The sequence below is a fragment of the Nelusetta ayraudi genome, unplaced genomic scaffold, assembly GCF_046127955.1.
Source record: "Nelusetta ayraudi isolate G7.1 ecotype Tasmania unplaced genomic scaffold, CSIRO-AGI_Nayr_v1 ptg000056l, whole genome shotgun sequence".
NCBI classification, from domain to species: Eukaryota; Metazoa; Chordata; class Actinopteri; order Tetraodontiformes; family Monacanthidae; genus Nelusetta; species Nelusetta ayraudi.
This window is the reverse complement of record NW_027466106.1, coordinates 568897-593969: the sequence shown is the minus strand read 5'-3', so window position 1 is coordinate 593969 and position 25073 is coordinate 568897. Positions and strand designations below refer to the sequence as shown.

Genomic DNA, 25073 nt, shown 5'->3' with positions numbered 1-25073 from the left:
AAGGGCACATTGGAAAAAAATGTAAGTGTAAACAAGTAGTTGCTTAACCTGAGGTGGGTTTAACCTGCGTATGTGTGTGTGTGTAATTTCCTTGTTTGCATTTCAAGTAATTAGTGTAAAAAGGTGAATCCAGCATCAGACATACGGCCGTGCAGACACGGCGTGGCTTCTGAGACACGATTCTGACCTTTAATGATGAGGAGCATCTGCTCGGAAAGTTTTGTCAGAGATCCTGCCTAAAAATTTCCCCGACTGAGAGTTTTTTTTTTTTTTTCGTCTGAGAAGAGAATGAAACACCACTCGCTGGAGATAAAACGCAGCCGGCAGAAAGGTGTGAGGGCTTCCATTAGCACCTGTGTGATGGAGGATGTGTGATGCTTCATGATCTTGGCACCAACCGAGCAACAGAGCACAATCAAGATACTTGCAAGATACAGCAAGATACTAGCGACTACTGAATGATGGAAGTGTCAGAGCCACTACAGGAAATGGACGCATCCGCCTCCTGTCCAATGTAGAGCCTCTGTGTTGACGCACCGGTCCACCCTGCTGCACCTGTGCAAAGCTTGGCTTCCCTGAGAAAAGTGCATCAAAAATGCAAAAAGCCCTCGGCGGATGTACTTTGAGGCACTCGGAAGAGCGTCTGGGGGATAATAATACAAATGTTCCTCCACTGCGCAAGGTCACGCAAGTTTTTTCCGGACCTTTTTCAAGGTCGCGCAATGCCGCGGCTAGCTCTCGGCTGCCGACGTACGGCGGCGTTCTGAGTCAGAGAGTCGGCCTCTCTGCCGTGTCTGCAGGAAGTCGACGTGGACGGGCGGAGCGACCTTGGCTAGCACGTAAACGGCGCGAGCAGCGCAGCGGCTCCTGTGCTGTGCGGGAGTTCCGGTGCTCTTTCCACTTTAAAAGGACATTAGGGCTTAATGGTAATGGAATCTCATGGTTTCCAGGCCTCTCTGCCAGTACAGCCCAAAGAGCAGGGACCATTAAGAAAGCAAACAATGGATATTTTTTCATAGGCCACACACAGGGCATGGGGGTGGTGGATGGGGGAAGGGATGGGGAGGGAGCCACGACTAATTAGTGACGTAAAAAAAATGCTCTTAGTAGTGTAAGCAAAGAGCAAAGTTCCCCCCATTATGATTTAATAGCACAAAAACAGCCACTCAGGGAGCGGCGGTGGGGAGGTGAATCAAAGTGGTAATGTTCCCGAAGCGAATCGCGATAACGAGCCAATGCTTCCATCAATCTGGACATAAAATCATTTGCACAAGCGCTCCACATTTTGAGGTCGGGTTGCCGTGGACAAAGGTCACGACGGGCACCGAGAAGCGCCCGTGAAAACAACCTGTTGCAGGGCGCCAGCATGCGCGCCACGCGTGCGGTGGGGGGGGAGTGTGTGTTTTTTTCCATGCAGGCCCCTCTCACGACTGTGCCCTTTATGTGTCGACGATGACTACACACACACACAAGCACGCGCAGACAGCCTGCAGCAGGCAGTAGTCTTACGAAACACGAACGATGCGACGCCTCAGAATCTTTGCGCCAACGTGTGAGCCTGCGTCATTCGATCCGGCCAGGCTTTAGCCACTGGCCACAGTCTCTTTACACCCTCGGTGGCTGCTCAGCTGACGGCGGCTGAGCGATAAGCTGACAGCTGGCTGTGAAGTCCGCGGCAGCTTATTAGCCGCTGCCTCCTGCGAGCGATTAATTCATTCGGTGCGGCCTCATTTATTCGAACGAATGGAGCTAATTTTGCGGCCTGGGTTTTATTGTCTTCTCCTCCTATTTTTTGGGGGGGGTTTTATGTTTTTAACCGACCACATAAAGCCACTTTGTGCTCGACGTTGATAAAAGCTCTCTTCATTATAACCAGCCGGCAGCGCAGGGCTTCCTTTAAAACCTCCCTCCGTCGTCGGCAGCAGCCGCTCCGGGAGGGTCAATAAAAGCTGCGCGCCGAAACGCGTTCGGTTAAACCTCGATGGGAATCTCATTGTTCATTCCGGCCGTTCGGTTTGCGAGGATACCGTAGCCAATCAATACAGGGACCATTAGGCTTAACAAACCCGACTCGTCCATAAACTGCCCGCAGCCTCCTCCAGGCAACGGTCACGTGTCCGGCGGCAGCCTATCGGAGCCCTGCCAGCCTCGCAGGGCGGCTGGCGTGCAGCAAGGTGGGTGTCATTTTCACCGCAACATGTACACTGTCTCGCGGTGACACTCTGACCAGTGGACTCGGGTTGGGCGGCAGGGGGTTGGGGGGGGGGGGGGCAGCAATCCCTCTGACGCTCGATGCATGTCCGTGTTTTCTGCCGACAGCACACTTTGCGGTGGTTTGGCATTTCGCAAAGTGCAGCGGAGCGTGGCCATTTCCTCCGTGATGGGAGGCTCTATCGCTGGTGTGTTTTTCCGTCTCTCGCTCTCACTCTCTTTAAATATCACTGTCCGTCATGTCATTTCCTCGCTACAAGCTCGGGTCGTGGCTGCAGGGCCTGAGATTTGGAACTTGGAGAGACACAAAGCCTGATGGACGGGCCGAGCAGACACACACATGCACACACGCACACACGCACACACGCGCGCACACACACACAGACACACAGTCAATTATGTTAAAAAGCGCTTATCTGACATTTGTCTTTCAAATGGAAATAGACGCTTAAATTACGTTGGGTGTAGGAGTTATACTGACCAGTATATTGCATGGCATCGAATTGAAGGATGCAGTAACAGTAATGTATGTATTTAGCGTGTCACCGACAGCGGACTAGTCCCACTTGTAATTCTCTTGATCTCTCAAAGTGTGTGTGAAAACGCACATGTTTTGCCCTTTTTGTGATATCACAAAGGGCTGATACACCTCACCTCACTCTCTGTGAACACACCCCCAGCCCGATGCTGGTCCCGCCCCCTGACTCCTCCTCAAAAACCAACAACACTATTAACAGGAAGCTAGTTTCTATATCCTCCAGTACAGGCATAGGCAAACAGCGGCCCGGGACCCACATGCGGCCCGTTAAAGCGTTTGAATGGGGCTGGCTGAACTTGAAGAGATGATATTAGTAGTCAGTCACTCATTAAATAGCTGTATTTCATCCTCGTTTTCAGTGTTTTCAGAGTCATTTCAATGAAGAGCTAAATACCGTAAATGCCTAAATATATTCAAAGACACTGATTTTGTTGCAACTTTGCTTTGGTTCATTTTCAGTTGACATGAAAGCCACGTGATATATTTTCTTCATATCCCTCACACATGTTTGTAGTTCCCCTCTGTCATGTTTAGAACCCATTGTGGCTCCACCAGTCAAAATGTTTGCCCACCCCTGCTCTAGTACCATCTAACGGGTGGTCTCCCCTAATAACTGCCGTTGAAATTACAAATATTCAGCATATACTATTAAAATATAGTACACAGGGAAAAGAAAATTCTGTGTCACACAAGAAAATTCTGTGTCCGGAACTCCACGCAGGAGCGTTCTGCCAATGCGCTTGCATCTTTGCACACAGAGAGAGACGCAGCGAGGAAGACTGCAACGCACAATTTGGTTCTAACACTTAACTGTCTTACTTAGCCTCGCTGCTTTTGTAAAAGGTAATTGGTTGTCATGACAAACACTCTATTCAGTCTATTTATAGACCACAGAGGCTCGCGGCGTTTGAAGTTGGGAAGTGTGTGTGTGTGTGTGGGGGGGGGGGGGTTCTGACGAGGTCTTTTCACGGCACAATATTTCCCTCCAGCTCAAGCACCAACAGTGGAACACAACGTGGTGTCTCTTTCATCCCAAAACTAAATGGCCGGCCTGATGTCTCCCCAAGCCGCGCTTTCATATTGGCTTTGACTGGAGAGTCTGTATTTAGAGAAACCCAATGAAAAAAAGAAGAAAAAGTCAAACACAATCACTGTGTCATACTGATATAATGTGAGCTGATGGCGTCGCCCCCTGCTGGGACGTCTTGTGGCTGTTGTCTTATCGCTACACGTCCGTGTCAGACTAGCAGTGAGCATTCCTCAGCAGCTGCTGCCATGTTTTGCACATACATTATTTATAAAAAATGAGCAGCAGACACAGTGAATAGCCATGACTGGGCAGTCACAATGACTTCAAGATTTGCTCGCAAACATAAAGTGGTGTTTATAAGCACGTTTTTGCCTGATAAAAATACTAATATCCACTAAAAGTAATAAAAGCAGAATCCCAAGGTTTGTCCAGCTGGCCGAGTCACACCCTTGACACTAAACGACTCCGACCAACCTGATTTTTTTTCAAGCCGCGGCGCGACAAGCTCAATCCTCGGTGTGATTGATTCTTGCTGACTGATTGATGGATTTGTTTCAAACGATGAAGTGAGTTGGCATTTTGCGATGCACTCGAGGAAAACATCCACTGTCAACACCAGAACCGGGCCGGCGACGATGCCGGTCACACTTTGAGGTTTTCTCTCGCGATGCATGCATGTACCCTAAATTTATCATTCAAAAACCATTTTGATTCACACATTCCCATATTCTTTGAAGGTCCAGTGTGTAAAATGTGGCTTAATTTATTATTTTTAAATTGGTAAAATCTTAGCACACAGCCTATAATTACATAGATGAAAGTGTTTTCCCACAGTACAATAAAAGTAATTTGGTTTTACAACCCATAGAATGGTTATTATTTATATATATATAGGAATATATATAGGAATATACATAGATCAATGTTCTTGCTCCCAGTTAGCTGAAATTTTACACAGCCATATTTCTAAGGAAGCCAGGGATGGACCATCCAAACCGCCTGACAACGCATTTCTTATCTATAGTTTCATCGTTTACCTTAAATAAACCAGCGAAGAAGGTGGATGAGGTATCCAGGTTTGTGCTCGCGGGCCACCTTAGTTCACTGGCGAGCTCGGGAGGGAGAGGGTGCAGAGTCCGTGAGCGGAAGTGAAAGACGCTGCAAATTAAAATGCAACCACTTGATGTAGCTGTTTCTCAAAAACCCGCTGCTAACATACAGACACAAAAAGAGTCTTTACAGCGAGGCAAGAGATGTTGATTCAACACAAGCAAGGTGGTTGGAGATGCTGGGCTGTGTTACAGGTCAGAGGGTTGTATAAAATCATTTCACGGCTGACTCTGTTGACTTGAGAGAAAATACCTTAAGTCGCTTGAAGCGCAGGTTTCCCTCCCTCGCCGTGCAGGTCAGTGGACCGAGTTGTCATAATAACTCCTGCAGTCGTTGGCTGTGAAGGGACGGCAGTTGCTCAAAGTTAGATGTTGGTTCCGTCTGAGCGCCTTAATTCTCTGTTTGGGCCCTGAGCTCAGCGTGTGTGTATAACGCTCACGCAAACGCTCAAATAATCGGTCGCCGATTGAAAGGGTGGAGAAAAAAAAGGAAGTTGTTGAAATGATGTATTGTGATTAGGGGCCTTTTTGACTGTGCCCATAAAGGTGTGAAACGTCACACTGGCCACGTTAACCACCAGCTGAAGCTTTTGACAACGGAAAGGGGGCGGTGGTGTGAGGAGGTGACGGAGGGGAGGGAGAGGAGTGTGAGGAAGTGGCGGGGTGGGGGGGGGGTGCGGGGGGTCAGTGAGAGTGGGGCGGGGGCGGCTGCTGCCTGCATTTGGCAGCTGCTCCTTTAAACTTCACCACAGAGGGAGCGCTGGTTTGCATGCAAGTCAGGGTCATCTGTCAGTGTGTCCTCGCTGGTCACCGCGGTCACGTCCTCAAACCCAAAGCTGTGAAGAAAGAGGGGCTTTGCGGAAGGCTGAGCGAACTTCTGACCTCTTGCGTCGCGGTGAACAGCTCTCAGATTTTTTTTTTTTTTTTTAAAGGTCCCTTATTGTCCTGTTTTTCAGGTTTGTATTTTTTTTTTTTTTAAATACCATACTGTACCACCTTTATCTATATAGCACATTCAAATACATCAAAGTGCTTTACAATAAACAGACATCACCAATAACCATATACATCATACCACATACACAGTGCCATATAGAGCACACCACGACGGCTCATGCTGTGCTCGGAAAAGCCAAATTGTAAAAATGAGCCTCGACAATCATGTTTCCAGACGACAGCCTATTGCAAAGACTCATCTAAAAGCTGAGGTTTTGCTGTAGTTTCCACATGTTTGGAAAGATGGCGTCAATGTGACATCACAAAGGGGCCGAATTCGCAATGTTTTAGCACATCTGTCCTGTGAAACGCAGCAGCCAGTAGCAGATGGTAAGCTTGTTTACGGGCCCGCGGCACAAAATGATCATTGGAAGCAGCAGGTGATGTGACTTTGGAATGACGCGAGAGACGCGACCTTCAACTGGGTAGGTGGGGAAAGGTCACTTTAGATTTTCCCCTCCTTCCCTGTGTGATTTTCCCGCTGCTGACAAATGCCTCAGGACTGTTTCTGCTGACATTTCGGCGGTAACTTTGTGTCCCCGTTGGAAAACAGGTTTTGTATCGATCCAGGGGAAAGAGGACGGGAGATTGATCACAAGGTTTGACGGCAGCATTCCCCTAAAACTCGTGAGCCGTCCTTTCTGAGAAACCCTCGGGCTCGGACGAGAAAACAAGTGAAGGGCTAATGAAAGGGGGCCTGTTTGTTGTAACCTCGCCAATCAATGGGAGCAGCAGTCATGTCCAGCGTTTAAATGGGAACATTTGATTGAGACGTTTCAAGCCGCACGGTATCTGGGTTTTGGTGCTGTGACGAATGAAGCGGAGACACGGGTGATTCAAAAAGCAATCGAGGAGAGGTCCAAATCATCCCTGGGAAAAGGGCTCTGAACTGTGACAGCATGTGCTTCCATGTGCAGTGGTGATTAATCTCCGGGAGCTGCACGTGCGCGCGTGGGTGTGTGTGGGTGTGTGTGGCTGCGTGGGCGGTCGGCTCGTCGGCCTGTAAGAGAAATAACCAGACTTGGTTCAAAGTGATTCATTTGTGCTCTGATGAAGCTGACGCCTTTTGGATAAATGGCAACAAACGTGATCGAGAAACAACAGTTTGTAGAAAATGACTTCCTACTCCTGGTCGAACACACTTACTTAATCATGATTACATTACAACCGAGGATGGGTGGGGTCACACGACGCTGCAGCAAGCAGCCAGTCGGTCTGAGCTGCAGAGCTTTTCATGACACATCTAATAGGGAACAAAAGATGAAAAATTTAGTGTTTGAAGCAATATAATAATAATTTATGAAAATGAGACAAACTGGCAGTGAATTTGAAGAAACCTGATAAAGAGGTTTTATAAAATTGATTTAGGATGTCATGTTTTATTATCTGGTCTTAGTAGATTAAACAAGGAACCAAACTTGACACTTTCTTTCTTCTCACTGTGTGTTTTTTAAGCAGCGATTTAACACCCTCACCCCCCCCCCCCTCCACCCGCCCCCTAAGCCTTCCTGTTGTCAGGTTGAGTCTCTTTTTCCTGCTGCGACACTTTATATAGCCATAAAGCACCAACAGACTTGTGCTAAAACTCCTCACTATGCAACTCACGAGTAGTTTGTGTTGCGCATGAACAGATAATTTACTACAGAACGGCACTGATGATTCAGTCCAAACCATATTAAGGCTGTAAGTGTGTCTCTTTCCTGAAACAATGGGCTGCTTTGTTTTTTGTTTTGTAAGAGAAGATGCAGGTACGGCCTTCCGTGCTGCCATGGAGTGAGTCATTAGGCACACTGTGCAACTGAGCTTTTTAGTCTGCATAATTGAAAAAAATGTAATAAACAAGATTTGGAAGTCTTCTAAGTGCGATAAAAAACAAAGCGCTGGCTGCATCACAGAAATCAAATGTGAATCATTTATGTATAAAAGGAAAAAAGCTCTGGGATTCAAAGGAGAAATCACATTCACAAGAGGTTCAGTAACAACCTAAAAGAGTCTTTATTAATTTTGTGAAATAATCAACATGCATTGACTGAAAATAGGTTGATTTTGAAAAGTCTCAATTTCCAACAAAGGAAGGAAGTAAGTACTTGCAGACTAAAGCAAAACTGAGAGCCCGGCTCTGTGAGTAAACAGCAGCATTTAAAGGCACTTAGTCTGAAAAGACTTGCAGCTTGTTAAAAAAAAAAAAAAGTTGGGTTGTTGAGTCTTCCACGTCCTAATCGCAGTAGAAGTCTGTCGCCTGACAAAAAAAGAGGTCACAAAGTCAACACTGGGGCATTTTTAAAACTTTGATTCCTTCAGAAAAAGACACAACTCACAGTTGTGCTCATGGTGACGGTGTCTTGCGCAAACTGATGAGTCTCTTTCACCACAGTGGCCGGAAAGTAGCCGATGATGCCCATCTGGTCCACGTATCGCGTGCTGTAAACCTGCCGGAAAATGGAAAACAGCACGGCCTCTATATGAACTGTGGGTGCATTATATTCCATCCTGTGTGAACTCAACCATCGGCATGAAGCTCGATTGAAAGCAAAGCTGTTCCATGTGTTTTAGAGTAGAATATATGTGGAGAGAATTTTTTTTAATTTAAAACGTTTGACGGACACTGTCATGTCTCGTCTGTGTTTGCCTGTGACGATTTCATGCACGTACGCTTCCTGACCAGAAGACTCCGCTGCCCTCCTCTGGTACGAGCTTAGAATACACATAAACCATCTGGCCCTTCCTGATGTTGATGAATCTGCAGTCCGGAGCTATGAAGTCATCCAAGGCTGTGGCCACAGAGAGAACATCTAAGTGAGCAAACAAAACAGGAACAACAATCATGAGGACACGGTGCACATTGTCTGAGCGGCTCTCACACATATCACGCGTTTGATAAGGCATGAAGATTTTGAAGGATTTAGTCTTCACGCTGACATGGCCATTTATTCGTGCACGGACTTACTTGAGCATTCTGCATCCCCGCAAATCTTGTTGTCGGCCAGTTTGTCCATGCGGATGAACCCTGCAGTGTGGTGCAGCAGTCCTGCGCAGAGGAGAAGCAGCAGTGGAGAAATCATGCTGACCACAAGAGAAGGCGAAGGAGAAGTTGTGCGTGTGGATGTCTGTGGAACGTTAATGCTATTTAAAAAAAAAAAAAAAAAAATGAGAAGAAAATCTCCAAATGCTTCTCAGCCAGGGCAGGATGGGCTGAGCCCGGCATCATGAGCTGCCCGACCAATCAGTGCTGACTTGTAGGAATGCCGCACTCTCGAGGACTTTTCATTTCCCACAGGGGAGTTGGCTAAACGCTCTAAATCTCAGCGTTCCCAGGCACAGCCCGGGGAAAACAAGCTGGTGGTAAATCTGTTGAGGTACACCCACTTTGATGTCTGGGGCGAAACAACAGAGATATTGAAATATCAAACATGCTTGTTTCAAATTGAAAACAATGAAATGGAATAGATGTTTTGATTCAATCCTCTGCCAAGGTATGACTCACTGAGGGGCATGCATCGGAAAATATTGCATTACTGTCATTTTTGGGTATGTGAGGTAGGTAGATACTTTATTGCTGTTTGCGTCCATCGCCCTATCTCAGTCATCCATCCATCCATTTCCAATACCCGCTTCTTCCTGAGCGCAGGGTCAGGGTGGTCTGCTGGGGCACCTCCCAGCTGTCATAGGGCGAAGGCAGGGTGACACCCTGGACAAGTCGCCGGTTCATCAGCAGGGCCACATCTAGAGACAAACAACCATTTGCACTCACATTTAGAGACAATTTAGACTTTCACCAGTTTAGAGAATTCACCTTACATGCATGTTTTTTGGACTGCGGGGGAAGCCAGAGAACCCAGGAAGACACAGGGAGAACATGCATGCTGCCCCACTGTGTGGCCCTGGGTTACAGTCAGTTTGATCATATTTTTCGCCCACACAGTTTTTCTGTTCTTTTCTTCACTCGGCCCTGGGTCGTGGAGGGAGCCCGACTTTGATCCCGCATAAAAGCGACTTTCTGTTGGCTCCTCCGCAGTCTATTGACACTCGGGCAGTTTACATTTTCACAGTTCCTCGAGATTTAACGAGGAACTGTCACCTTGTTTGCGTTTTCGCAAAACAAGGTGAGTAGGAACCACTTTGGTTCCTGCACAGCCTCTCCCAGGAGGACCCTGGGGGAGTAAGGAGACAGGCGCTGGAACTTAGGTGACTCAACAATATGCAGTTACAAACACAACACGGTACAAACGTATGCTGGCGTTTGAATCATACATATTTAACAGTATTAATAATTATTTAATTTAACAGGGCGGGGTTTTTTTTAAATTTTTTTTTAGAAATGATGCAATCTGAAGGAAATTCACAAATAAGTTTGAATTGCTTAAGTGTTTGTCTTTAATTCGGATACAGTACATTGCGCCTCTCTAAGTCCTTTCTACTTTGTCAACGGAGTTGACAAGTGTCTTGGTTCAAACTCCATTTAAAAAAAAAAAATAGACTGTCTGCGTTTCTTCCCTCCTTTTTTATCTTATTTTTATTGTCTGTCCGTCGCATTGATTGTGTCTGATGCAAACGCGTTGCAAAGCTTGTATGCGCTTAATCTATTCATCCGGGTAGCTGAGCGGGCGGGGGTTTTAAAGAAGTGCAAACGTTGGCCGGACGCTCTGGCGTTCATCCGGGCTCTAAGGGGTTTTAAATCAAGCGCACTCTTCCCAACGCACAGTGCTGACGTAAGACTGCTGTGGAAACTCAAAACGACTGACTGGGACACAGGGGGCGTTATTGTTTGACAGGAAGAGTTTGGGGGGTTGTTGTGTTTTTTAGGGCAGGTGGAAGTTCATTTAAAAGGACTATATTTCATTATATGTGCGTTAAGTGTATCGCCTTGGCCTGACGTTTTCTCCCCAAAAAAATCTCAATTGTTGTCCAGGTGGCGGAAAAAGCTAAGTTCACCTCGGTTCCCAAAGTAGCTGATGGATGAGCGGGTTTCCGACTTTTTTGGCTCTGAGAATGGACACGGATCAGGATCGCAAGGTGCTTCGGGTCACGCAAAGTCGGGAAATGGCTTTGGGGTTGCCCAGAGAAAGTCTTTTTTGAAGAGCAAGAAATCCAAGACTCGCTTCGCTCGGAACTTGAAGCCCAGCAACAACACCCCGTATCTCCCCCCTGAGGTGAGTGAGGCTGGTGGATTTTTGTGCCAGCGGCTTTTACGTTTCCGCAACTAATGTTATTGTTCGTTGTATTTACGGCTGTTACAGACATGACAAAAAAAGAAAAAAGAAAAGATGAATTGTCTCATAATGATGCGTCCCTGGTTAGCGACCAGACTGCACCGGGGCATGTCAGAACCCTCGGCGGCTGTGACACGTAGCTAGCCCCGGTGTGTAACTTGATGCCACAAATAGTGAATGAGATGTGTCGGCTAACGTTATAGCAGCATCGAAACTCGTTAAAATAAAATCGTATTTTCCCCCTGATAATTGCGATGGTGTGGCTTGTTTTGCTTGGGGTACGACTGCCATTTCAAAAGTCAGTCAAGCCGGTGTAGAGCGTTAGCTTCGTTGGCTAGCTAGCACAAAAGAGGAACAGCTGTGTTTGTAAATATCTTGCGTTGGAGGATGGTTGTATGGGCTGGCGTGTGTGACCGACTGCCGGAGCTCACTCAGCTATTTATGCCACGACACAGCAACAACCGAGTCCGTTTGTTTACGTGCCCTCAGTTGCCATTGACTCGGTTGACGGTTATGTGTGATTTTCGATGGTTTTAATCCGCTACGTAGGTCATTGGGGTCAGGTCCCAACATGTCCACCGGCTCCTCTGTTTAGACTGACAAGCAAATATGAACCATCACTTTTACACACTGGACAGTATGTTGTGTTTTCTGTTAAAAAAAAAAATTAAATAAATAAATAAATACATTTTATTTTGTTTTTGTAGTTACTTTTTTAATTACTAAATTGTATTTGTCTAATATGAAACCTTTTGTGTCTGTGTTGTGGCGGTTGTACTGTTCTGGCCGGCCGCCGCATTCACAGTCGGGCTCTGGCGTTCCTCATTCACTCCGATTGCTTTCTGTTTTGTTTCCAACGTGTCAATAACCTGTTTTACCTGCTGTTGTTCTTCCTCTGGGCCTGTCTGCTTGTCTCTCTCTCTGCTCACCTCTTTTAGGTGGAGGAGGGCAATATAGAGTACAAGGTAAGAACAGATGCTCTGCACCCTTTTTGTGTTCAAGCACACCTTTGCTATAAAAAAAAAAAATGAACTCGACTCATATTGCAATGTATTATTATTATTATTATTATTATTTATTTATTTTTTTTCCCCCTTGTCCGGTCTGGCCATAATGACAAGCAGAAGTGTCTCTGAATGTCTATGATGGCTGACAGATTTTATTCTCAGAGGTAGATCTTGAGAGTGTGAGCCACGTGGGTGGTTTCAGGAGCTACCCCTTCAGTGGTTTTATTATAATGTTCTTGGTGACATTCTGGCCATGACCGGACTGAGGGGGATAGATAGGGGGCATTGCAATGTATTTTTAATCTGTGGCGAATGTGTAAACATGTCATCTTAATATGCAGTATGCCATTTGCCTCACCTAACGCACCCTGGACATCAATACCACTGTAGATTAGCAAGATCTTTTATAGCCTCTGAACAGGTGTCCACCCTGGCCTCCCCCCGGCAACACTCCTTTGCGAGACCAAATATTTACTTTACATGCACGTAGTTTGAATTTGTTATTGACTTCTTCTTTTTTTTCTTCTTTTCACTCAGCTGAAGTTGGTAAATCCCACGCAGTATCGCTTCGAGCACCTGGCCACGCAAATGAAATGGCGCCTACAGGAGGGCCGAGGCGAGGCTGTCTATCAGATAGGCGTCGAGGACAACGGCATGCTGGTGGGGCTGTCTGAGGAGGACATGAGGGCATCACTCAAGACCCTGTACAAGATGGCTGAGAAGTAAGCCAGTTTGTTGTATTTCTTTCATTCTTTGCTTTTGAAGTTCATAGCCAGAGACCTGTGAATAAAGTTCGGTCATTCTCTTAATAAGATCACAAAAAGAGCTGCTACGTATATCACATTAATTTATTGATGAAATGTATTTTCTGTTTATTTTTCTTCTTTTACCTCAGAGTCGGGGCTGACATCACTGTCCTCAGAGAGCAAGAGGTAGACTATGACGCTGACGTGCCACTGAAGATTGCAGAGGTTCTCATCCGTAAGGTGCCGGATGACCAGCAGGTGAGTACATTCCTTGCCAAGACAGGAGGCTTTTCCTTGTTGTCCTCATTGATATTGTATTGTGTTTTTAATTCATTTTTCATTCATGGTTTTCTTTCTCTGTGTGGTTTTTTTCCTGCAGTTCCTGGACCTGCGAGTTGCCGTCCTGGGGAACGTGGACTCGGGCAAGTCGACCTTGTTGGGCGTTCTGACGCAAGGCGAGCTCGACAACGGACGGGGAAGAGCGAGGCTCAACCTCTTCAGGCATTTGCATGAGATTCAGACTGGACGCACGTCAAGCATCAGCTTTGAGATCCTGGGCTTTAACAGCAAAGGAGAGGTGATGAAGGCTCCAGGGTCCTCCAATACAAGGGAATAATAAATGCAGTTCCCTGCTGTCTGATCAGTGGTTTTTAACTGCATTTTTGCTGCCGTTCTCTTTCTAGGTCGTGAATTACAGCGAGTCTCGGACGGCAGAGGAGATTTGCGAGAGTGCCTCTAAAATGATCACGTTCATGGATCTGGCGGGTCACCACAAGTACTTGAAAACCACCATCTTCGGCCTTACCAGCTACTGTCCGGACTTTGCGATGCTGGTCGTCAGCGCAAACACAGGCATCGGTGAGCACTGATTGTTTCATAGCTGCAAAGGTTCAGCCGGGACGTCGTCACGGCTTGGCATGACTCTCGTGCCTCCTGCTATTCTGTCCGTGTATTGTGGACCGGCCTCTGTCAGGGTGACTCAGTCATAGCGACATGCTGGAAACCGACACTCGCAGGGCCAGTCTGAGAGACAGCCTACGTATGTTTGTATACACCACACCTCCATGCTGCATTGCTGAGCGGCCTTGGCTTAGCGCTCCAGCAAACACATGACATCCGAGCTTACGTAAGACCCCCCCCCCGTCTAATAGCCAAAGCTGCCGTGCCCTTCTCCCCTGCCCAGTCTAAAAGTATCCCACATGCCATCCTTTAATGTCCTCTGACCTGCCGCAGGTAGCTCTTTCACTCATAAAGTTTGACTGTATTGACAGGCTTCACTTACTTGCAGGAATTTTTCTCTTCCCCCCGCGGCGTAGAAGCTTTGAAATATTTTGTTTTCTTTCTCTCTGACATTTTCGTGGTTTCACCGAAGAGGCCTTTGAAACCGCAGAACGCGCCTCACTTGTGGCGGAAAAAGTGTTTTGCATTTTTTTTTGTAGCTGTTAAACAAAGTTGCTTTGTGTGCGCGTCATGTGAGGGTGACAGCTCAGTGGCAGGTGGTGGCAGTCAGCGCTCATGTCAGGATGGCCGAGCGGTCTAAGGCGCTGCGTTCAGGTCGCAGTCTCCTCTGGAGGCGTGGGTTCGAATCCCACTTCTGACAACAGTCTTTTTATGTGTTGTGTTGTTTTTTAATTTATACATGTATTTTTTTGATGACTGCTTTTACTTAGACTGTTGGTTATTGTTTTGTTTCTTTTTATTTATTGACACAGAAATTGTTTTTGTCCATGCTAAATATCATTCCAGCTCCCCGTGGGAGTTCAGAAATGAGGCCGGTTGTCCTCTGTCAGAGATAAAGATGTTTCTAGGTGACAGAACAGCTCCAGAGTCCGTGGTGACAAACTAGTGAACAACATTTCTTCCTGCTTGCATCATATGAGATTTATTACTCCATGCGTGTAATGGGGAGTATTGCCAGTGTGCAACGCCCTGCAGTCAAAATATGTTTTTTCTTCCCCTTTGTCTTTTGTCTTTCATCTGTTTGAGATTTGAATGCAACGTGAGTTAGTTTCCACTGCTTTAATCCTGTCAAAACATTGGCGCATTAATCCTCAAGTCAAAAAAAAAAAAAAAAAACTGATGTCAGAAGTGGGATTCGAACCCACGCCTCCAGGGGAGACTGCGACCTGAACGCAGCGCCTTAGACCGCTCGGCCATCCTGACGTGCCTGCTGAGCAGTTTACGTTGAGATATGAGCGGGTGGGGGAGGGGCTCTGGCCACTGAGGAATGGAGTGTGCCCCAGATAAGAACGGGCCACACTGGGGCCCTTTGACGGCAAACTAGATCTTGAATAAAAGAAAGTTCAATCATTTTAGGATGCAGTATTATGGCATTCTAATAAATACTTGTGTCATTTTGTTGATTTGTTGTTTTTTTTAAACAAGACAAATACAAAACTCAAGTCCGAAAAAAAAAACACAAGAAAATAGAAGTCTAAACACAGCAGAACTGTGCTTTAAATTCTGCAGTTTTCTTAAAAAAAAAAAGTTTATATCTGTTTGCTGCGCCGATGTGCTCGTCAGTTCCAAAATAAGACGCGCTGGGCCAAACGGGGTGAGGAACCAGTAACACCACAGCTTGGTTACAGGCAGAAAAGGGGGGACACCGTGTCTGCAACCCAAGGAGCTGCTTAAATTATGAAACAGAGTAATGGATCTGAGTAATGGATACTGTCCCGGTCATAACATCCACGCTGAGCGAGCCGGTCATAATCCTGTCATCTTTAAGCGTGGATTTAAATCTCTCCCAAACATAGTTATTGACGTGTCAAAATAATAATAATTTTCCGTCATCCTTTAATGCTCAGCTGCGGTCTCGTTACACTAAAGGGGACATTAACCTCACACGCACGTTCGCATCTCTGGCCCAAATATAACGCCGAGCTCGCCAAACGACCTGCTGCTCAGCTGAGAGTTTATTTTAAATGTCCGTCAAAGGTCGAGGTCAGTGGCCTTTCCAGTGATGCAAGTTTAGCCCCATATCCAGTTGTAAACGTGTGCAGACTTTGTTTACAAATAAACACCTTTGTTTAGTTGAAGAAAAAAACAACAACTGCATCCTGAGTAGGAAGTTGGACTTGTAAAAGTATATTTTTAATGTGGAAGGCCTCCAGGGGAAGGCCTCATTATGAACACTGATTAAAATACTTTAATTTTTTTTTTTTTTACTTTTAATTTTTAATTTATTTTCCGTGTGATCAACAGTGCTGTGCGTTGCCAGCTTGATTGTGACGTCACAGTAGAACACCGCTAAACTGACCTCCTCGTCCTCCTCTTCCTCCTCCTTCACAGCTGGAACGACGCGCGAGCACCTGGGCATCGCCATGGCCCTCAAGGTGCCCATCTTCATCGTCATCAGCAAGGTGGACCTGTGCACACGGGCCACCGTGGAGCGCACCGTGCGGCAGCTGGAGCGCGTGCTGAAGCAGCCGGGCTGCAACAAGGTGCCCATGGTCATCGGCAGCAAGGACGACGCCGTCACGGCGGCGCAGCAGTTCGCCCAGTCGCCCAAGTGAGTTGCCACGTCAGCCAATGGGAGAGAGAGGGGGAGTTTGTTATCTTCTGAAATGTCAATATTTGACTCTCGTTCTTCTGGTGTCGCGTTGAGTTTCCCCAATTATCGCATCAGTTTTTGTCGCGTGACTGCGAGCTTTGTGTTCTTCCTGGCAGCATCACGCCCATCTTCACCCTGTCCAACGTGTCCGGAGAGAGTCTGGACCTGCTGAAGGTCTTCCTCAACATCATCCCTCCGCTGAGCAACACCAAGGAGCAGGAGGAGTTGATGGAGCAGCTGACCGAGTTTCAGGTAAGGCGAAACGACGCAAACATTTGTCGTCGGTGTATATAAACAACGCGTCCGTGACGTTGACTGACGTCTTTTGTCCACTTCCGAAAGGTGGATGAGATCTACACGGTGCCGGAGGTGGGGACCGTGGTGGGGGGAACCCTGTACAGGTGAGTGCACGCCTCCGCTGCAGCCGCCAGTCACTCGTCAGGGCCGCCTCCCTCTGAGCTCTCCCTCCCTCTCTGCGGCCGGCTGCAGCGGTATTTGTCGCGAGGGCGACGGCTTGGTGGTCGGGCCCACCGACTCGGGCCAGTTCCACCAGCTGACCGTCGGCAGCATCCAGAGGAACCGCTCGGCCTGCAGAGTGCTGAGGGCCGGCCAGGCAGCCACGCTGGCCCTGGGCGACTTCGACAGGTCGCTGCTGCGCAAGGTCAGGACTGTGACTCCTCTCACCGTCTTTCTTTTTTTCCCTCCCTGCAGACAGAGCACATGGTCTTAATGGTCTGTTTCCTCCTCCAAGGGCATGGTGATGGTGAGTCCAGAGATGAACCCCACCATCTGCTGGATGTTTGAGGCCGAGATCGTGCTGCTCTTCCACGCCAAGACCTTTCACAAAGGCTTCCAGGTCACTGTGCACACAGGCAATGTGAGGCAAACCGCCACTGTGGTCGCTGTGTATGGCAAGGTCAGTTCATTCCTACCAAACCTGCCATGGTTCAATGTTGTCCTTTTCTCATTTGCTAATCTCTCTGTTTTTTTTTTGTTTTTTTTATTGATCCGCTGTGTTTCTCAGGACGAGCTGAGGACCGGGGAGAAGGCAGTGGTTCTCTTCAGGTTCATCAAGCACCCCGAGTACCTGAAGGTCGGGGCCAAGGTGCTCTTCAGAGAGGGCCTGTCCAAAGGCATCGGCCACGTCACCAAGCTGCAGCCCATCGCCCAGTACCAGCCATCCTGCAGCCTATGAGGTAGCACCACTTAAGTCCACCATACCCAACAGAAAACGCCGTCCTCACCAAAAAAAACAAAAAACGAAGAAGCTACTGCTGACCCAAAAGTGGCAATAAATCTCTTTTGTATGTTTTTTTTTTTTTTAAACTGATAAATCGCCATCATCATCTGTCAGCCTTCAAATATCCGCTGACGTCTTTGTTCTTCTCGTGGCAACGAGCACTTTTTGCCGAGGAAACTGACACCTCTTTTTAACGTACGCACACCCTGCGCCACCAAAGTGATACTGAACACATCACCGATCACCTCAACGCGCTCGCACGCCGCCAAGCGCCACACGCGCTCAGTTTACACTCAATCCAAACTGACGAGAGATCCTGAGCGACACTCACTCGCACTGAAACATCGACGCCGGCGTCGGATGACCCACCTCAACCCACCTGACTGAACGCCACCCCGGGGTCGCTGCCGCGCCCGGCCGACTCAGACTTGGAGTCTCGAACTCGGCCGCGTGCGAACGCTCTGAAATCGCACGCGCTCCTCGATCGCAGCTCTGAAATACATGACGTGGGTTTTTGTTTTTTTTGTTTTTTTACTAAAGAGATACTGAGGGGGTAGGGGGGGGTGGGGGGTTTGCGGGCACAGTTGTGCTCACGCTATGCAGCCTAAGACCCCGCACTGCCGACTGGGACACTTTACGGGAGGAAAGGACAGCGTCGCGTGCACTTGCAGTGTTTTGATGTCACACTGCCGAAGCAACTCGCCGGCAATCGCTCACCTGGTTTTGTGGTGTAATGTCTTTGAGATTGATGGCTTTTTTTCTTAATATATATTTTATTCACAAATAATGCCTCACGATATGGCAGCATGATGACTGCCTGTCTCTCAAGTGCTTTAGTTACTCAGGTCAGTGTAGATAGATATTAGACTGCATTCCACTCACACATTTTTTTGAAGTTTTTCCCTGTCGTTCACTTTGTGGGGAAAAGGGGGTGGGGGGGGGGGGGGTTGCCTTTTTCCAAAGAGTTGCGTTTATAAATTTGGATGATTTTAAAAGTGCGTTTGTGTATGTGTGAACCTGCCTGTTTTTAAGAGCTCTTGCCTGATGTCGTCACTCAGAATGCAGATGTCACATAAATTTTCCAGGGGTTAAACATTAGTGCCTGGTGGAACTGCTGTCCGGGTGGCTTCCCAGTTCGCCCCCTGCCATAGTTTTGAGAAGGAACCCTGTCAAAGTTGGTGCTACTCAGTCAGACAGCTTTTGATATTTTAACAGACAACTTTTGAAAACGAATGTTCGTTCAACTTGGTTGATGGCTTTTACTGGCCTCGTGTCTTTTATTACCAGATTGTTGGATCTGTTGAGTCCGTGTCTGTGTTTTACTGCTTGATCACACTCAAAGAATGCATCTTCACCAAAATTAAAGGATTAAATTGGGTGCTTTTTTTCATCTAAGTAATGTTTTGTATATATTTGTAAAGGTTCAAGATTTTACAGTTTTTCTTTTTTTTTCACCGGTCCAGTCTTTTTTAATCACAGACACTTTTTGGAGCTCGCATTAAAAGATTTGTTTTTTTTTCCTGTAATCATAATTGTAATATTTAATCATTATCTGGTTGAAACACAATATTTATGTACAGATCCAGTTGTGTATTATGATGTACATAAATAAAACAACTATTGTAACAACCAAGGGTTTTGTTTAATTGCCATAACTTTGTCTACCATCTTCTATAGCAGCTTTCTCCTACACTCAGGGTCACAGCTGTCACAGGGTCAAGGACAAGTCACAAGAGTGTCACAGGGCCACACTGAAACACAAAAAAAAAACCCATTCACACCAATACTTTCAGACAACTTAGACAAAAACATGCCAAGTCCACACAGAAAGGAGTCTGGCCCAAGGTATCAAACCCACAACCTTCTTGCTGTGAAGCGACAGTGCTGACTACTGCACCACCGTGAAGTGCGAACTCTGATTTGATGATATTGCGCAACAACAATACGGTAAAATGCTTGCACATAAATATATTTCTTTAATTTCTTCACATTATTAAAGATACAACAGCGTATAATTTTAACGTGAAAAATTAACTGCGTAAAAATAAATGCGCCGCTTAAGAATTTGTCTTCAGTTCCTCTTGAAAAATGAGTCCAGGGTTCCTGCACCTCCACTGAGGGTGCGAGGCTTTTTGGACTGGGGCCCAGACTGGCCCCTGGATTTAGTCTTGCCCCTGTGGGACTGCGCGATGCTCGCAGAGGGAGAAGGAGAAGGTGTGGAGGAAGAAAGTGATTTCTGGAGGTCCAGCGCAAAGTGGTAGTCGGTGTGTTCAGGCATTTCCCAGACCGGCACCTCCTTCCCACAGCGCTCACATTTTAATAAGTCCTCACTTGTTATAATTGGCAGTTGGTGCTTTTCCTCTGGGTCAAACCCCTCCGGGTCTTCACTCTGGGTCTGATCACCAGCGAGCTCCAACCCTACCGCAGCATCTTCCGGGTCTTCTGCGGCGACGGGTTGGTGTCCCGTGGTGGTTGTTTTCAGCGGCGACGCTGATTCATTAGAGCTTCTTTCCAGGGTTTTCTTGTGGAAGAAGGAAGAAATGCCTGAAGAAGAGCTTGATGGGTTTTTAGAATTGGAGGAAACGGAGCAACTGTTATCATTGGTCGGCGACTGAAACTCGACTCCACTGGTTTTCTGAGACGACGGTGACTCCGCCAGGGGTGCGCCGTCGCCCTCCTCTTTTTTAACCAGCTTTTGCTTCTCAGCCGCCTTTTTAAAGAAGGACTGGATGCTGCCGGCTTGTTTGCTGCTGGACTCGCTCTTCGCCTCCAGTGCTGGCTGGGAGGCGGGCGGCCTTTGGGTCGAGGGCACATCGCTGGACAGAAATCCCGCGATGCTACCTGCTGCCGACGGAGCGTCGTTGAATTTGCTGGCCGACAGGTGCAGCAGGGTCAGGGGCGGAGACCTGAGGGACACGGATGGAGTCACACAGGATTCCCTGCCGACACGCAACTCGAAAGTGCAGCGCGACGTTGTGATTACCATGCCGACTGATGGTCCCCGGCGGTGTTGAGGCTTCTGATGATGGCGAAGCTGTCACTGGACAGTTTGGCGGCCTCGTAGCGCACTAAGGCGCAGCAGCGGGAGAAGCTGCTCGGCCTTTTGTCCCCGAGCTGACGAACGCCAACCATCAGCTGCTTGGCCACTCGGCCGTTCTGCCAGACAGTCAGCAACAACAGGTACGATGAACATAAACCACGATAAAAAAAACGAAAAGCAGAACTGAACTGATTTAATGTAATTTCACTTTTTTTTTAGTGGACTACAGAAATAACTACTTTTTCTCTTTTTTGTGTGCTGAAAAAACTGAACTGAAAATAACTACTGAGGAGTCCTTGGTTGTGTTTTGTGATTTATTTTGTTATTTAAGATTGAAGTATTCCCTGGTTATATCAGTTTAAAAGACTGAAGTCCTCTCTTGGTTGTTTGGGTTCAATATATATTATATAAATCTTGGAGTCAAAGAAATTGTGTTGGTTTTCATTCATTTTTAATCTTGGTTGTTAAGTTTTATGCTTATCATTTGTGGGGTTTGTGAATTATATATTAAGTCTTTTTTTGATTTAAACACCAAACAAAAAACTAGACAACAGAACTAATGGAAAACAAATATTTGTCAGGAACAACCTGACTGGCACCTCAGATAAAAAAATAGTGTTGAATTAAGCAAACAAAATCTCTAAAGCTTAATATAACTAAAATTATAATACGCTACAAAATGTGCAACATTTTTTCTCTCACCGCTTCTCTGTCCTTGGTCAGCCTCTCCTCCAGCTCCAGGGCTAGTTGATGGAGCCAATACTGAACCTTTATCAAGGTTAAAAAAAAATAATAATAAAGGAAAACGGTGAATTTCCTATAGCGAGTGTGATGACTGCATCGCTGTGTTTTAAAGACTTTGGCAAAACAAAATGGAAGCAAAAGCCGAGTGGCTGTACCTGCTCCTTTGTGGCCAGCGACGTTTTTCCAGGAAAGTTCTTACTGCATCCGATGGACTTTGGCAGCTGTCTGGGCTTCACCGCTTCAAATTCGATGCCCCGGCACAGGTCGTGCAGCCACTGGCTGCATGAGGTTGGTACGCAAGAATGATACACGATAGTCACCAAGTCCTAAGACATTCTGACACTATAGAATAAAAGCAAAGAAAAATGAACAGCTGGCTCATCTCATCACCCTGTCTTTTCTCCAAAGTGCTGCTCCAGTTGTGCCTGAGAGAAGCGGGTCAGGTCCCCCATGTTCTCAACTCCCAGGATCTCTGTAATGGAGACGCCCAGCTTGCCCCCGAGGTTACGTCTGCACGGGTGAGTAGTAATACGAGGACAAAGGTTAATGGTTAGTCTGCCGTTAGTCCTCGTCAGGCGGTGCTGCGCATGGTCAATTCTCTCTGAACGTGCTGGGCTCGGAACTCACATCTTGCTGATGGGCAGAGAGTTGAAGAGTTCTGCCACTGAGCCCAATGGCAGGATGGTTTGCCGATTCGGTTTGTTTAAGCCACACGCCAGTTTGGCCAATACCTGATAAAAAAAAATTAAGAGGGTCACCCGTATGATTACAAGGACAGATTCTGCAACACGAGTCATTGATATTTTAATTCTCTCTTGTTATTACCGGCAATACATTATCATTTACTGGTTTGCAAAAACTTGAGGCCGAAATTGTGTCTCTGAGAAAGATGAGTAGATAAGTGTAAATATATAAATATATGGTTTATAATGTAAATATAAACCAAACAAACTCAGAGAAGTTGAATAATCTCTTGTAAAATCACAAATATGTCAGACTTCGTTTAAAAAGGTTTGCATGAAACACTATTTTCATCCTTTTCTGTGTTTTTGCACAGCCAACTTTGATTTTGAAGAGTTCAGAGGGATTTTTTTTCCCCAACCTTATTGTGTGATATCCCGGCTGAACAGCGGAAACCCGTGTGTTTCTCCACGGCAGCTCTCATTTCCTCAACAATAAGAGCCCCCACAGTGAGCTGCAGCTCTGCAGAGCTCTGCTCCTCCAGCGGAGGTACAGGCAACGTTCCCAGCCACTGATGGAGACCCCTGGACCTCACTTCCTCTGAAACACAACATTGCCATTATGGCCTGTTCTGTTATGAAGCCTGAAGAACTTTCAAACTGATTTTTATGCCCGGATGTGAAAGAAGCAGTTGGGTCGTGAGTTTTTCTACAGGTTACCTTTACTGGCAGCGTCGTTCTCTGCGGTCGCTTCGTTGTCGGGGGATCTTTGTGGGAACCCCTGGATGTACGTTGTGCTCAGCATCTGAGAATCCATCTGGCTCTCGCTCATGTTTTTCAGACGCTGCTGGACGGCAGCGGTCAGGTCCATGTAGGCCTCGTCGATGCTGGCTCTTTCGATGACAGCAAAGCGAGACATCACCTCAATCACCTCCACACTGGCTTCCCTGTAACTAAAAAAAAAAAAAGTGGCTTGTTTACATGGCGACTGATAGATGTTTGAAAAAAAAAGAAGGAAAAAAAAGAAAACTTGATGAGGTGGGGAAAGAAAAAAACATTAGCAGCTCTTACAATGTCAGGTCCGCCTTGCCGTGAGCCTCTCGCACTCTCGCCACCTGAAGATCGGGGCACAGTTTCTTTGCATCGTCCACCCACATGTTCCTGCTGACGCCATGGGCCCGGGCCTCGTAGCTCACGGCTATGATGCTAACAGGGGGATGGCATTGAGTTGCAATGCAACATTAGTGTTTACAAACACAAAAACATCAGGCACATCTTTTCACATTTCTAATAATAATTTAAAATAATAATAATAATCAAGCAAAGCTTTTAGGCATACACACAGCTGATAACATGCAGATATTTCTAAATTAATATTAATTGCAAGAAAACTTTTCAGGAAAAAACAAATTAGTTGTGTTTACATAGCATCCAAACACTTGTGTAAATCTTTATGCAGATAGTTCAAAAGGGAGCGGATGAGTTTCCAACACAGAGACAACAACTTAAATGGTCCACGCAACTCGATCAGTGTCTGATCCCTTCTAGCCTCACGCTACAGTCAACCAGTCAGAAGTCAGGGATTCAGAGATCCCACACCTGTCTTAATACCTGAAACCCTGACAGCTGATGTATTAGAATGAATAAGTAAGACAAACAAAAAACTGCATGTCTTTGGTTGTAATAACCATTCAAAGGCTGTTCCGACGTGAAATGCGAACTGCCAGATCTACATATTGATAATGTTTGGCGCTGCTTTTTTTTTGCGGAAGTGAAAGGTGTACAGTCATGCGTACAGTGCACAATTAGCTTAAGACTGCGTGGCTGCGCGGGAAATCAGTGCTTCATCATCTTTCATCATCATTTAATGTGCATCTCAGCGTCAGGAACTCACCCGCCTCCTTTCCACGTCTTGTACTGTGCCACCACACAGGGAGTGTTTTTGAGAGCTGGATTCAGTCTCTGTTCGACCTGGACATAAAAACAGTCCATGTCCACTAGCGCCACCACTCTCTCTTTTCCGTACTCCATCGTCGAAGGACAGAACAGCCTCTGACTCGGCGACAGCACACGAAACGGCGTTTAGGAACCAAGCAGCTCTTCTCAGTCCGTTGTGGGGTTCAGAAAATTAAATCCGGCGCTGAAACATCCTCCCGTCGACGTCGCAGAGTGATTTGCACATTTATTTGGTTATGTAATTACGTCATCAAAAGGCGACCAAGACAAATACTGACGCATGCAGGGGAAATTGTGACATAAGTCGCCCAAATCAATTCACTTAAAAAATAAGAATAGAAACAAAAAATTAATTTGTCGTGGCCGATTAATACTACAGCCTTCAAATACGTTTTTGTGATTCCGAAAAAAAAAATATATATGTTTACATTTGTTCCTCGGAACATTCATTCATTTGCTCATTTTGTGTTCACTTGCAAAATGTTTGCCCTTGTTTCACCAAGTCTTGCATTAGCACTCACCGGTTTTACATAACTTTCTTTTTATTCTAATCTACAAAATATCTACGTTTCTCAAGGTCAATGTGTTGAGTTTTGACCTAGACCAGTGTTTTTCAACCACTGTACCGCTGTGAGTGTAAAGAAGGAAGAAGAGACTGTATTGTCAGTTTTAGGCTAAAAGTGTCATTTTATAATATTTTTGGTGTTGGTGTTCCATGGGATTTTTTTCAACGTAAAAAAATGTAAAAACTGTGGCTCCAAAAAGGTTAAAAAAAAAAAAAAAAAAAAAAAACGCTCACCTAGAACTACAAACCAATGCAGAAGTCTATTTTCATGCATTTTTTTTATTAAAGTTTTTTTTTTTTTAAGAAATAAGATTCACCTCTTCTTATTTCACTATGTCTTATATTTCATACTTAAGTGATTGTCTATACTTTTGATACTTCCGTTATGAGTTGCTTTCATGTTATGTAACTCCATCAAAGTTGAAGTTGCAACACTTGCAAACGTTTT

The 25073-nt window shown here is 46.3% G+C and overlaps 3 protein-coding genes and 2 non-coding genes across 8 annotated transcripts; 2 read left to right on the top strand and 3 right to left on the bottom strand.

Moving 5' to 3' along the window:
• Nucleotides 1–7855: 7855 nt before the first annotated feature.
• On the bottom strand, nt 7856–9553 carry LOC142896632 (otoraplin-like). Of its 3 annotated transcripts, none has more exons than XM_076038421.1 (5): nt 9434–9553; nt 8832–9258; nt 8537–8676; nt 8203–8313; nt 7856–8123 (listed from the first exon to the last, which is right to left on the bottom strand). In XM_076038421.1, exons 2-5 carry the CDS (start codon nt 8944–8946, stop codon nt 8100–8102), a joined length of 390 nt encoding a protein of 129 aa, XP_075894536.1. In that variant the 5' UTR covers nt 8947–9258; nt 9434–9553; the 3' UTR covers nt 7856–8099. The 3 variants fall into 3 exon arrangements, with proteins under 3 accessions (XP_075894536.1, XP_075894534.1, XP_075894535.1); XM_076038419.1 differs by having other exon boundaries at nt 8832–9007; nt 9434–9535; XM_076038420.1 differs by lacking the exon at nt 9434–9553 and having other exon boundaries at nt 8832–9384.
• A 1042-nt stretch (nt 9554–10595) lies between these two features.
• On the top strand, nt 10596–19273 carry gtpbp2a (GTP binding protein 2a). Of its 2 annotated transcripts, XM_076038232.1 has the most exons (12): nt 10598–11034; nt 12033–12059; nt 12639–12823; nt 12997–13105; nt 13227–13424; nt 13531–13705; nt 16139–16358; nt 16517–16652; nt 16743–16801; nt 16890–17061; nt 17152–17316; nt 17425–19273. In XM_076038232.1, the coding sequence occupies exons 1-12, from the start codon at nt 10837–10839 to the stop codon at nt 17593–17595; spliced, it is 1815 nt and encodes a 604-aa protein (XP_075894347.1). In that variant the 5' UTR covers nt 10598–10836; the 3' UTR covers nt 17596–19273. The 2 variants fall into 2 exon arrangements, with proteins under 2 accessions (XP_075894348.1, XP_075894347.1); XM_076038233.1 differs by lacking the exon at nt 12033–12059 and having other exon boundaries at nt 10596–11034.
• Nucleotides 14365–14447, top strand: trnal-cag (transfer RNA leucine (anticodon CAG)). Its single transcript has one exon. It is a non-coding gene; the product is annotated as a tRNA-Leu (tRNA).
• trnal-cag (transfer RNA leucine (anticodon CAG)) lies at nt 14928–15010 on the bottom strand. Its single transcript has one exon. It is a non-coding gene; the product is annotated as a tRNA-Leu (tRNA).
• A 320-nt stretch (nt 19274–19593) lies between the features above and the next one.
• On the bottom strand, nt 19594–24303 carry polh (polymerase (DNA directed), eta). Its single transcript, XM_076038231.1, has 10 exons — nt 23999–24303; nt 23176–23310; nt 22825–23057; nt 22527–22705; nt 22052–22155; nt 21815–21934; nt 21580–21703; nt 21383–21448; nt 20624–20796; nt 19594–20546 (listed from the first exon to the last, which is right to left on the bottom strand). The coding sequence occupies exons 1-10, from the start codon at nt 24133–24135 to the stop codon at nt 19712–19714; spliced, it is 2106 nt and encodes a 701-aa protein (XP_075894346.1). The 5' UTR covers nt 24136–24303; the 3' UTR covers nt 19594–19711.
• Nucleotides 24304–25073: the final 770 nt, after the last annotated feature.

Coding starts and splice junctions, on each gene's coding strand:
- LOC142896632 (XM_076038419.1), bottom strand. CDS start 9,483: ATGGATGGATGGATGACTGAGATAGGGCGATGGACGCAAACAGCAATA. Junction 8,677..8,831: donor CGGGGATGCAGAATGCTCAA/GTAAGTCCGTGC, acceptor TTGCTCACTTAG/ATGTTCTCTCTGTGGCCACA. Junction 8,124..8,202: donor CCGTCACCATGAGCACAACT/GTGAGTTGTGTC, acceptor TTTTTTTGTCAG/GCGACAGACTTCTACTGCGA.
- polh (XM_076038231.1), bottom strand. CDS start 24,135: ATGGAGTACGGAAAAGAGAGAGTGGTGGCGCTAGTGGACATGGACTGT. Junction 23,311..23,998: donor AAGACGTGGAAAGGAGGCGG/GTGAGTTCCTGA, acceptor TCCCCCTGTTAG/CATCATAGCCGTGAGCTACG. Junction 21,449..21,579: donor CGCTGGCCACAAAGGAGCAG/GTACAGCCACTC, acceptor ACCTTGATAAAG/GTTCAGTATTGGCTCCATCA.
- gtpbp2a (XM_076038232.1), top strand. CDS start 10,837: ATGGATGAGCGGGTTTCCGACTTTTTTGGCTCTGAGAATGGACACGGA. Junction 13,106..13,226: donor AGGTGCCGGATGACCAGCAG/GTGAGTACATTC, acceptor TTTTTCCTGCAG/TTCCTGGACCTGCGAGTTGC. Junction 16,653..16,742: donor AGCAGCTGACCGAGTTTCAG/GTAAGGCGAAAC, acceptor CACTTCCGAAAG/GTGGATGAGATCTACACGGT.